The following is a 12450-nucleotide window of genomic DNA, read 5'->3' as shown; positions in this document are numbered from 1 at the left end:
GCACAGGATACTGCAAGGTTCAGGTCAGCTGTTCAGAGGGTCACTGTGAGGCACACTCAACTTGACAGCTTCGAACAACAACAACAATAATCTTGAGAGAAACAGATGCCAGGCCCTTGTCCCAGAGCATCACTGGGAGGTTCATGCTGCCAAACTTTAGGTTAATTGTTGAGCACAAATTTTCCTGCTACCCAGGGATATTACTTAGTTCTAGAGAAATGAATTCTAAAGCTTGGGAATTTCATAGTAATTGAAGTGTCTTGAAGGGGTGCACACATCTGACCTAACAGGTTATATAATGGGGTGACTGGGGCCTGGCTATGCTAGCTATTGAACACATGGTATCAGCTGACATAAAAAGGGGGTCGTGAGTCACTGAATCATGACTAATTCAACCATGGCTCTGTAATGAGACCTCAATAAAGGCTCTGGATGTCTTGGTTGGTGAGAGGTATTGATGAATGTGGGACAATAGTGTATCCCATTTGGGGTCATGGAAACTCCTTGCTGGAACCTCCTAGACCTTGTCCTGTATGTCTCTCCAATTGCATCTTTTTGCTATAAGAAAACAATCAGTACAGTGTTTTCCCTGAATTCTGTGAGTCATTCCAATGAGCTGTCAAACTTGACAGAGTAGTGAGAGCAAGTAGATCAGGAGAGGGGAGCTTGGACGGTCTCAAGCTTGTGCCTAAAATCTGAAGAAGCCTAGAGCAGATTGGGTAATGTGGAGCACTGTGCCCTTGAGTGAGGAGAGCTGACTTCACTCCAGGTGGTTCAGATTAGAGGAAGGAAAATTACATATGCAGCTGGTGTCAGAACAGAAGTAGAAGAGAGGACATAACTGAATTGAATTGATTTTTATAGTGTGGCATCAGAGAAGAAAAATAACTTAGTTTCCTGTCTTATGTACAGTGCTCATCCTCCGAAAGGACTCTATGTTAGGCTACACACAGCAAGTAAATTTTAAGACCAAGGCATCTGACAAAAACATGCACATGCCTAAGGGCAGGCGTGAGCAGAGTTAGAAGGGGTGGCTGTCCTCCCAACATCAACCCCACCATAAAGTCAATGTAACAAAACTACCCTCTGCCTTTCTTAGAAAGAAACAAAACTTACGCAAAATCATCCAATTTTCTAACATAAACGTTGATTTGGAACCTCTTGGCTGCTCTTAGGATAATTCCAGTCAACTGCAAATCAGAGAAGTGGAAAGAAAATATTAGGACTTATTAAAACCACAGTAAAGCATCATTGTAATGTGTCTACACTGTTTCTGATCAAAGAGGTGGTATTACCGTGCTTGAAAGGCAAAGTGGAACAAGGGAGAGAATTGATCCCCAGAACAGAATGAGTACTCCTGATTATTTGAGGTTCCTAGCAAACCATTCTTCAGAAACTTTCAGGTGTTCACGGATGAGTCACTGGGGTTGTTAAAATGCAGATTCTTATTTAGTAGGTTCAGAGTTGACTTGAAGTTATGCATCTATAACAAGAATCCTAGGTGTTTTGGTCACTGGGTCACACTTCTAATAGCAAAATCATAAAGGTCTCCAGCATGAGAGAGATCCAAGAAATACCTTGATAGGTCTAAATATCTAGGAAATTGGCAGACAGCTTGAAAGGTGTGCTTTGCGCTAAGACCACTGCCTGAGCAGGAAGCCAAGAACGTGGGAGACCTACCTAACAGAGCTGAGCAGCTTTCATCCCTGTACTCCCCTATCCTTGCACCAAGGCCATGGGATCACATTATTCCCACGGTGACAAGCAACTGCTAAATTTGGCTTATGAAAACTGACCAAGCAGTGGCTAAGAAGACAAAGGGAAAACCAAACCTTGCTCACATAAATGCACTCTGTGTGGTTTAAAGGGAAACTTCTGTGTTAAAAGGATAATCTCGCTTTTCTTTGTAGTTCCATGAGGTTTAAAATCCCAAGTCTAAATATATCTGGCCTCCAGTTTGGTTCCTTCAATAAGAGGCTCTTCAGTGATGGAATAATGTTTGAATCCGTTTAGTGTGGTTTTGCTTGTCTCTTCTAATATTCTAAGATTAAAAATACTTTCATAATTTTAACCATTTAGCCACTTAACCATGGCTAAATGAGACAAGCACTGTTATATCTGAAGGAACACTTTTCCACCTTGCACGTCACTCTTTGTCAATGTGCTATATGAAATAACCTGGATTTGCTATGATGCTGAACCTTGTATCATTGGGGTATCAAATACCATAATAGTTTCCCATTGAGGACAGAGTTTGGTGGAGCTCCCAGTTGTAAAACAGGTTTGCAAGCAGGAGTGGTATCCACTTCCTAAACCACATGCCTCTGGAAACTCTATGAAGAGTTTATGAGAAATGACAATGGTTATGGAAAGGCATTAGGTCTTTTGCCACTATGAGTTGTGCTAAACTTGATGGCAATCAACAGCAACAACAACCACTTGACATAACAAACTCTCAGAAGTATCTGTAGAATACAGTTTGCAAAAAGTGAGTGGAACTGACATACATCTTCAAATTTCAACCAAACTATTTCAGGCAGTGAGTAAGCAGTGAGACACCTTCAAAGCTGCTGTTCTGTACTTTAACAGTTAAAGGCTCAGGCCCCAGGCTGTTGGCAGAAGGCTGGCCAGATTATATGGACCAATCTCAATCGCCTCCCATGTCTGAACTTTCACTGCTGCTCTTTTGGTAAAGTTGGTTCACTGACATTTCTGTATTTTTAGACTCAAACTCCCTGCTGTTGAGTTATAACCAACTTAGAACTGACCCTCCATTGGGTTCCCAAGGCTGCACAGGAGGGGATTGTCCATTTTTCTCCCGCAGAGCTGCTGATAGATGGAAAATGCCTTTGGGTTAGCAGCACGGCCCTTTATAGACTCTTCCACCAGAGCTTCCTTCTATGTAGATGTTGGTATTGTGGACTGTAGAGTCAGAATTGACTCACTGCTGATGCTCAAGTGGATTTTCAGAGGCACTTACTCACATGGGATACTGCCTGTCTTTCACCTGTGGAGCAGCTGGTGGATTTGAACTGTGTGCTTTGGGGTTGGTTGAACAATAAATAATTTACCATTAAGCCACCACAGCTCCCTTTCTATACAGACGATCCATGGAATCCAGTCTTCTTATTACTCAGCTATGGGACTATGCATTTCATTCCACTGAGCTACGTTTTCCCCATGAAGAAAGACAATGCATTTCTTAGGAATGCTAATCACTAGCCCACCACACACTGTATAGATGGAATAACCCGCTGTCCACTGTGTAGACAGCCTGCTCTGTCACCAGAAAGGAGTACATACTCACAGGATTGATGTCCACAAATGTCTCATGAGATTCTTTATTTGGATTCATGCCTTTTATGGCAGAAAGAAATTTCTCATCTGCTTGGTAGAAGTGTGGGAAGGACATAATAATGGGTGCACCTGTATTTTAAGGAAAACAGGAAGAAAATAAGTATATAGTTTCTGATCACAAACTTTATTTCTATAGAAACAAAAATGTGTGTGCAGTGTTGGTTCTGATTAGAGATCCTATGTACCAATGCTCCTCTGCTATCCTCTCCATGGTTTTTATGTTTGAACCCAACCCCCTGTTAAAGCCACTGTGTTAATCCAGCACTGAGAATCTTCCTCTTTTTCCCTGACTGTCTACGGTACCAAGAATGATGTTCTTCTCCAGGGACTGGTTCCCCCAATGATATTGTCAACGTATGTAAGACAAAGTGTTACCGTTTTCACCTCTAATGAAGATGGCTGTATTTATTTCAAAACAGATTTGTTTGTTTTTTCTGACACAAATGATGCACTCAATACTCTTGGCCAACACCATCAAATGAAAGGCACCACTGAAGGCCAGCCATCCTTCAGTCTTACTTATTATTCAGCTTTCACATGTATATGAAGCAACTGAAAATACTATGATTTAGGTCAGGAGCATCTCAATCCCCAAATCTTTATGAAGGTCCCCTGTAGCATATTTTCCCAGTGCACTATGTTGTCTGATTTCCTGACTGCTGCTTCCATGAGTGTTGGTTTGGGATCCAAGTGAAATGAAATATTTAACATCTTCCAATTTTTCTCCATTTATCATGATGCTACTTGGAATCCAGTTGTAAGGATTTTTTTTAACTTATACTGAAGTGTAATCCCTACTCATGGTTGTAGTCTTTGCTTTTCATGAGAAGCACTTCCAGTCCTCTCCACTTTTAGCAGGTAAGGTTGTGGCATCTGTGTATCCCAGGTTGTTAATTTATCCATTCTTGAGGCCTCATTCTTCATATAGTCTAGCCTTTCTGACTATTTGCTCAGCATGCAGACTGAGTAAGTATGATACAATGATTCAGCCCTTTCCTGATTTAAAACCATTCAGTATCTCCTTGTCCTGTTCTACAGACAGGTTCCATGTGCCAGTTGAATGATTTTTCATAGTAAAAAAAAAAGGTATTCTCTGCTTTCCTCGTTCCATGTTAAATGTCATTCTGAATGTCTTAGTTCAGGACCTATAATTCATTTTCTGACATTTCATTCAGTCCAAATTCTTTTACTCCACCAGATATAGTTCTTTCAAAGTTCTTCATTTTCAACATTTACTGAACCTATAAAGAGTCAAGAGTTGTAGTTGTATATACATTATTTTAATTAGTATTTCCAGAAACTTTAAGAGGTTAGAATTATTGTATTCATCTTATATTTTTGAAAACTGAGACTTAGAGATGTTACAGAATTTATCCAGGGGCATAATTTGCCATGAGAGATGCAGAATTCTAACTGAATTAAGATAAGAGCGAACTGGGGGGAAGGGATGGGCAGTGAGCCAAGTGCAACAATGAATGAATGGGAATACAAAGTATCTGTAAATTTTCATTAAAATTAATAATAATAACAATAATAATGACAAAAGGCTGGATATTAGTAAGACTTTAGCAATGAATATAAATTTTAAAAAACACTCTCCAAAAAAACCCAGAGACAGGGCTGGATTTGGCCCACGGAGTATACCTTGCTGGTCCCTCATCTAACCTTTTGTTTTATTCAACCGAGCTTAAAGCTTATCCCATTTGCATTTATTTTAATATGTGGTAAGTTTAAAATTTTATTTCTGTCATTGTGATTATTGTTTCCATTGAAAAACATATCTGTATTTTTTTTCCTGTCTTAGATGTGTGGATGGCATTTTTTTTGCGTGCTTCTAGTGTTTAGAAAGTTGTACGTATTATTTTGGTTTTATTGGCTATTTAAAAATTTTCAAAGACATCCTTGAATCTATCTCTGTCATAAACATTGTTGTTGTTGTTGTTATGTGCCGTCGAGTCGTTTGCGACTCATAGCGACCCTATGTACAACAGCCCTAAACCCTGCTCTATGCTGTGCCAACTGCATTGCCTCTGACACACCCATCTGGATTACCCCAGTCACTGAATCAATCCACCTCAAAGAGGGTCTTCCCCTCCTGCGCTGTCCCTCTACCCTACCAAGCATGATGTCCCTCTCCAAGGACCTGTCTCTCCGTACAACATGTCCAAAGTATGTCAGATGAAGCCCCAGGATCCTTGCCTCCAAGGAGCAGCCTGGTCTAACCCTCTCTAGGATGAAACTGTTTGTTTTCCTGGCAGTCCATGGTACATTCAATACTCTTCTCCAGCACCACGGCTCAAAGGCGCCAATTCTCTTTCTATCCTCCCTAGTCATTGTCCAACTCTCTGATGCATAACATGGCCTGTATCAGGCAGACCTTAGTCTCCAGAGAGACACCGTTGCTCTTGAGTACTTTAGAGAGGTCCCTAACAGCAGACTTTCCCATCGCAATACGTTTTTTGATTTCCTGGCTGCTGGTGCCAAAAGTGTTGACCGTGGAGCCAAGCAAACTGAAGCTGTGAACAATCTCAATCTCTTCGCCATCCATCCTGATGCTGCCAATTGGTCCAGTGGTGAGAAATTTTGTCTTCTTGACATTGAGCCTCAGTCCATACTGAAGGCTGCAGTCCTTGACCCTTCACAGCAAGTGCATGAGGTCCTCCTCAGTTTCAGCAAGCAGGGTTGTGTCATCTGCATAACGCAGATTGTTGATAGATCTTCCACCAATCCTAATGCCATGCTTCTCCTCATAGAGCCAAGCCTCTCGGATAATCTGCTCTGCATACAGGTTGAAAAGGTCTGGAGATAGGACATTGAAGCAATTAAAAATATTGCAAAATAAAAAAATTAATAAAAGATTGTTTCATCTCAAAGCACTAGTTTTAACTGCACTTTTTTGTTTTTACATGCTGTCTAGTCAACTGTGATTCAAAGCAAACCTGTGAACATCGGATCCGAGTCCTGCTCATCCTGTACTATCATCAACATTTTTTATATACTTGATTCCATTGTTAGTCTGTGTCAATCCATCTTGCTGAGGATGGCTAATGAGCTTGCTCCTTCTCTGACTCCACCTTTCCCAGCATGATGTCTTTCTTCACAGACAAGCCCTTCTTGATGACATTCCTAAAATATATGAGACAACATTTTACCATCCTGCCTCCAAGGAGCACCCTGGTTTCACTTTCTCTAAGACAGACTTGTTTGTTCCTTAGGCAGACCATGGGAGAATTCAGTACTTCTCTCCAGCACCACAACTCAAATAATTCATTCTTCTTTTGCCATCCTTGGTCACCGCTCTACTTGCAGATAAACAGCAAGTAATTAAGATGGCCATGGCTTGCATCAAGTGCACTTTAGTCCTTAAGCTGACGTCATTGCTCTTTGGTACTCTGGAGTATGCCTGAAATCAGACTTTTTCAGTGCAACATGTCTTTTGATTTCTTGATTGCTGGTACCAAGGGATTTGATGGTGGATCCAAGTAAGATGAAATAGTTGACAACTTCTATCCTTTCTCCATCTACTGTGATACTGACAATTGATCCAGTGGTGAAGATTTTTGTCTTCTTGATGTTAAGATGTAATCTATATAAAAGCTGCAGGCTTTTAAAATTATTAATAGAAGATTTATTTAAGCAAAAAGTCATATAGTCATCAGTGTCAAACTTAATGTGAGATGTTAAATGTTCAATCCAATTTTCCTTCCAAGATAAGTTTATCTTTCTTCTGTCTGTCAGTTTTGAAAAGAAAATACCAGAAGAAAAGGGGCCTAATGCCAAATGCAGCTTCAATGAATGAGTTCTTAAAAGTAGGCCTGAAATCGGGATAGACATTGGCTGATCTCACAATCCTGATGCCATATTCTTCTTCATAAAGTCCAGCTTCCCAAATGATTTACTCAGAATCCAAGTTGAATAGACAGGAAAAAGGATACACCCCTTCTCAAATACCTTACACACAGTAGGGATGACAGAAGAATTGACGCCTTTGGTGTTGGAAAAAAGCACTGAACGTCCTATGGATGGCCAAAAGAACAAACAGATATGTCTTGGAGAGAGTGCAGCTGGAGTGCTCTTTGGAGGCAAAGATGAGGAGACTTCAGTACTTTAGCCATGTTACTAGGAGGGGCTATTCCTTGGAGAGGGACATGATGCCAGGAAGGGTGGAGGATTGGCGAAGGAGAGGAAGACTCTAGACCAGGTGGATTGACACAGTGTCTGATGCAATGGACTTTTGTGTGTCAGAAGTGTTAGGATGGCACAGGATAGAACAGGGTTCAGATCTTTTGTTCATAGGGTCACTATGAGTCATACTTGACTAGACATCACCTAACAACAACGTTCTTTAGTGATCTTTTGCTTTTACACTAAGTTTTTAATTCTTTTACCAAAGTGTGGACCTTATTCTCTTGAATATGATGATGTAGAAAAAGGTTAACACTTTGCCTAGTCATACTATATTCTCAGTCTCTGATGAGATTAAAGGAAATTTACCCAAGATCTCTATCACCCATCTGTCAGTTTATTATTCTATCATGGGCCTCTGTGTTGCTATGCTGCTGAAATCTATCCCAATGGTATTTCATTTCAAATAATAGAAGGGCTACCCATGTGGCAAAGATTTTATAGGTGCTTTTGTACTAAGACAGACTAGGGAAAAGGTATATATATATATATATATGTATATATATAAAGTTAGCCAATGAAAAGCTAATGAACTACAAGGTAACACTATGTCTTTTGCTTTTTCCATATCATCAGGAAGGACCCCTCACTAGAAGGAGACATCATTTTTGGTGAAGCAGAGGGCCAGTGAGGCAGGAAGAGACCCTCAGCAAGACGGGCTGGCACCACATCCACAGATGAGCTCGATGTCCTGGTGGTGGGGAAGATGATGCAGGATTGGGCAGTATTTCATCTGCTGTACTTAAGGTCATCAGACGTCAGTGTCAACTCTGACAGTTATCAACTGAAGAGGAGAGATGGACTCAGTAACTACTGCCAGAGATGTACGGTTTTGGAGAAATTAGCTAATTGGCAAGTAATTATAAAATCTGCTTACGTATCCATGGGCCATGTCAAGACACATATCATCACTTCCTAGCAAAAGTTTCTGTTCAACAGTTCCATAAATCCTCAATTTCCTTCTTTGTAACCTACCCTAAACTTCAAAATGTACTTTAAAAATCAGCTGACAGTTTAATAAGAGTCAGATGTTGTTCTGAATGACTTCCATACATTTTCTCCAACCATCATACAATCTTCTAAGGAAGTTGCAGTTACTTTCATTTCATGGAAGAGAATAAAACATTGATGTTAAAAATCTTTAACAATCTCAGCCTGTTTGGTAGCATAGAATAAAACTCAGACACAGCTCTGCCTGACTCCAGAACACTCACTTATCCCAATATCCAAAATGTTTCCCAGGGACTTGGAGAATTTGGGGATGATCCTGGAGAGCTTAACATTTCAGTCCAAAGTTTGGATTATGTAATAGGAAAGAATTATAGCCAAAGCTTTAGTCTTCCAATGTAGAATCTATTAAATTGGGCATTAACTTGAAAATAAAAAGCAGAATGTTAACAAACTAGCAAGAAAAAGAAATTTTCATTTGTGCCTTGAACCCACTGAGATGGACAGAGACCCAGGACTTCCCCTGTAAGACAAGAGAGAGGTCAGAACCAAGAATGTGCTGTCACTTATCTGTGGCCTTTATATCCATGGATGGGGTCCTGCATTCCCTGACACAGTGATTTCCAAATACCTACTATGCTCCACCTTCATTGGAATACCTTGGGTTAGTAGCCCAATGCTTATCCACTGCACCACTCAGGCTTATATACATTTACTACGTGCAAATGTGTAAAAGGCGCTCTGGTGGTGCAATGGCTAAGTGCCTGGCTAATACCTGAAGAGTGCTAGTTCAGTTTCACCTACTGGGTTCCACAAGAGAGACACCTGGCTGGGGTTCTGCATCCATAAAGATTACAGATCATGAAGCAGTTCCGCTCTGTCTCATAAGGTCACTAAGAGTCAACAATCAACTCAATGGCATCCAACAACAAATGGGTAAAGCACTTAGAAAGCTGAGTAGCAAATGGCATGTGCTAGAGTAAACATTAGCTTTTATTACTATTACAGTTTCTAAAGTACTGGCAGAAAGAAATTCAACGTAGCATTCCATAAATAAAAAGCACTAATAAATAGATCTGTTGAGTGAAGGGAAAGGCTATACACAAAAAGGGGTTTGATCAGACGTTGTCATCAATTGCATTGCTGTTGTTGGATATTCAACACTCATCCTCGAGTATGACTCAGTGATCCTATGAACAGTAGATCAGAACCTTGTCCTATTCTGCGCCATCCTCACCGTCTCTGACACACTCAAGCCCATTGCTGCAGTCACTGTATCACTCCATCTGGTTGTGGGTCTTCCTCTTTTTTACCATCCCTCCACCTTCCCAAGCCTAAAGTCTCTCTTCAAGGAACAGCCTCTCCTAGCAACCTGCCCACAGTATGTGAGATGAAGCTCAATCATCCTTGCCTCCAAGGAGCACTCTGGCTGCATCTTCTCTGAGACATATCTGTTCATTCTCTTCCACGGGACGTTCAATACTATTCTCCAACACCACAGTTCAAAGGCACCAGTTCTTCTTATGTCATCCTTATTCATTGATTATAATTGTATTAATCAATGGTAATTAATGTTATAAAAGAAAATGTCTGTTTTAAAAAAATTACAAAAAGGCCAGTCAGCATGATTCTATAGCTATGCTACAAAGCATTATTTCTGAAAGTTGAGAATCTTTCTTCACAATTGGGCTGACACCATACCCTCTGCTTTATAAGCCCTTTGCATACTATGTGCCTATCATGCTGCCCCTTCTTTTGCGTTCTTACCATTCTTACAGATGCTGACATTTAAGACTCCTGAGCCCAGGCAGTTTCCTTCAGGTAGACAGAAGCCAGCATTTTCTGAGGTATTGGCTAATATTTCTGCAGGTACCTTATACCGAAGGGCAGGCAGTCCCTGCACACTCTCAAAGCCACTGAAAGTTATATACACTGACCTGTTACAAAATAAGAATAAAAGAAATCAACATGAGATCACCAGTGTAATCTGTTCCAAACCAGTGAGTTAGCAACAGTTCTCAGGTGTTTTACTAAGAGTCTACAGGGTAAATGGAAAACGAAGATGAACCAGATAGTTTGAAGTAAGCCCAACTAATTAAAATGTAATAAACACGTGGTATTGTTATTTTTTAATATTACATAATGAATATTTTTGAGCTTGTAGATAGGGTTTTCAAAGGTCAGTTATATTTCAGAAGTGACTGACCAATCCTTCTTCCTAGCCTGTCTTAATCTGGATGCTTAGTTTTAAAACAGTATTTGACAGAAAAGCATTTTACCAAAAGGAGCAAATGAAAGACACTTCCCCTTAGAGAAATTACCAAGTTCCCCCACCCTGGCTTATGTATCTTGTCTCTTCCCATTCCCTGTTACATCAGGATCCCTTGTACTCCCACCTCCAGCACCTCTCTCCTCTCTCACCCCAGCCACCCCTTGATATGATGGCTCAGGTCACAGTCAATTCTGTGATGTCTTGTGCCTTACACTGCCACTGGTCTCATGCTGATACCTGTCTCACATTTAGGAGGGTGGAATTCCAAATCCCATGTATCAGCTTTAGGGAAAGATATTTCTCTGAGGCAGTAATGAGGAAAGGTTCTTTCCCCTGAGCTTCTGCTCCATGTCTGTCATCTTGTAACTTAGGAAAAATATACTGTCCAGGACCTCTCCAGAGTATTGAGAAGCAATGATGTCAGTTTAGAGACTAAGGCCTGATGCAGGCCACGGTCTTACAGTAACTTGCTATGCATCAGAGAGCTGGACAATGACTAAGGATGAAAGAAGAACTGATGCCTTTAACTTGTGGTGCTGGAGAAGAATCTTAAACATACCATGAACCACCAAGAAAGCAAATAGGTCTGTTTTGGAGAAGGTGAAATCAAGATTTTCCTTGGATTTTGAGCTCCGTCTCACATGATTTGGGCACGCTGCCAGAGGGGAGTAGTACTGGGAGAAGGACTCATGCTCAGAAGCGTGGAGGGACAGCACAGTACAGAAAGACTCCCGATGAAATGGATTGATACAGTAATTGGCACAATGGAGGTAGGTGAACTGGAGTCATTGAGACTGGCTCAGGACAGAGCAGGCTTCAGAGCTGCTGTACAGAGAGTCACTATGAGTCGCAGGCCACTCAACGACACATAACAACAACATTTTTGAGCTTTATTATATGAATGTACCTAGTTCTGTTGTTTTTACTTAAAGTCCTAAATAACATTCCATTTTGTGTGAGTATGTTGTTATCTGCTGGTGAGTTGGTGCCAGCTCACAACTTTGGATCAACAGAAACACTGCTCTGTCCTGTGCTAACCTCACCATCACTGGTATGCTTGAGTCCACTGTTGCCCAAGAATATTTCAACATTTTTTTATCCATTCCCCTTTCTATAGGCATTTAGATTGTAGTAATGATGAATTAAAACCAAACAATGTTGCAATGAACATTTCTGCCCATGTCTTTTTGCATATACTAGAGTTCTTCAGGCCAGCGACCACACAGGAGACAAATGCAGAATCATGTCTGACATTTGTATCTCTTTGCTTTAATACTGCCAAATAGCCTTCAAAAATGGTCTAAACACCTACCAGAAAGGGATACATCTCTTCTGTGATGCATCTTTTCAAAAGCTACCTACCGCCCTCAGTCTAGATCCCCTTGTTTCACTCAACTTCATTTACTCATTGACTTTGATTTTTCCCTTCACATATTCCACTAACACTAATACTACCTGAATAGGAAGGCAAGTTAGAAGCAGGTTTTTATAGTTCCTGTAAGAGATGGAAAGGACCCAAACCATGTAAGAGAGAGAAAATATGGAGAAATGGGGATGAATTAAAGAGTTAGTTCTCAGGATGAATTGATGGTACTTTGTCATTGTTGTTATGTACCAACCGTCAAGTCACTTACAACACAGAGCAACTCTATATACAAGCTCTGAACCCTTCTCTGTCCTGAGCCAAC

At 40.7% G+C, this 12450-nt stretch overlaps 1 protein-coding gene across 2 annotated transcripts in view; it reads right to left on the bottom strand.

Moving 5' to 3' along the window:
* Positions 1–12450, bottom strand: part of SCARB2 (scavenger receptor class B, member 2) — a 131732-nt gene that overhangs the window by 9495 nt on the left and 109787 nt on the right. For both annotated transcript variants that reach the window (XM_006885302.1, XM_006885303.1), the window contains 3 exons: positions 10258–10427; positions 3308–3426; positions 1117–1190 (listed from right to left, as the gene is read on the bottom strand). In XM_006885302.1, coding sequence (XP_006885364.1) covers positions 1117–1190; positions 3308–3426; positions 10258–10427 — 363 coding nt within the window. The remainder of the gene's footprint in view (positions 1–1116; positions 1191–3307; positions 3427–10257; positions 10428–12450) is intronic.

The sequence above is a fragment of the Elephantulus edwardii genome, unplaced genomic scaffold (assembly GCF_000299155.1).
Source record: "Elephantulus edwardii isolate Elephantulus edwardi_28Jun2011 unplaced genomic scaffold, EleEdw1.0 scaffold00042, whole genome shotgun sequence".
NCBI classification, from domain to species: Eukaryota; Metazoa; Chordata; class Mammalia; order Macroscelidea; family Macroscelididae; genus Elephantulus; species Elephantulus edwardii.
This window is presented reverse-complemented; position numbering and strand designations above follow the sequence as displayed.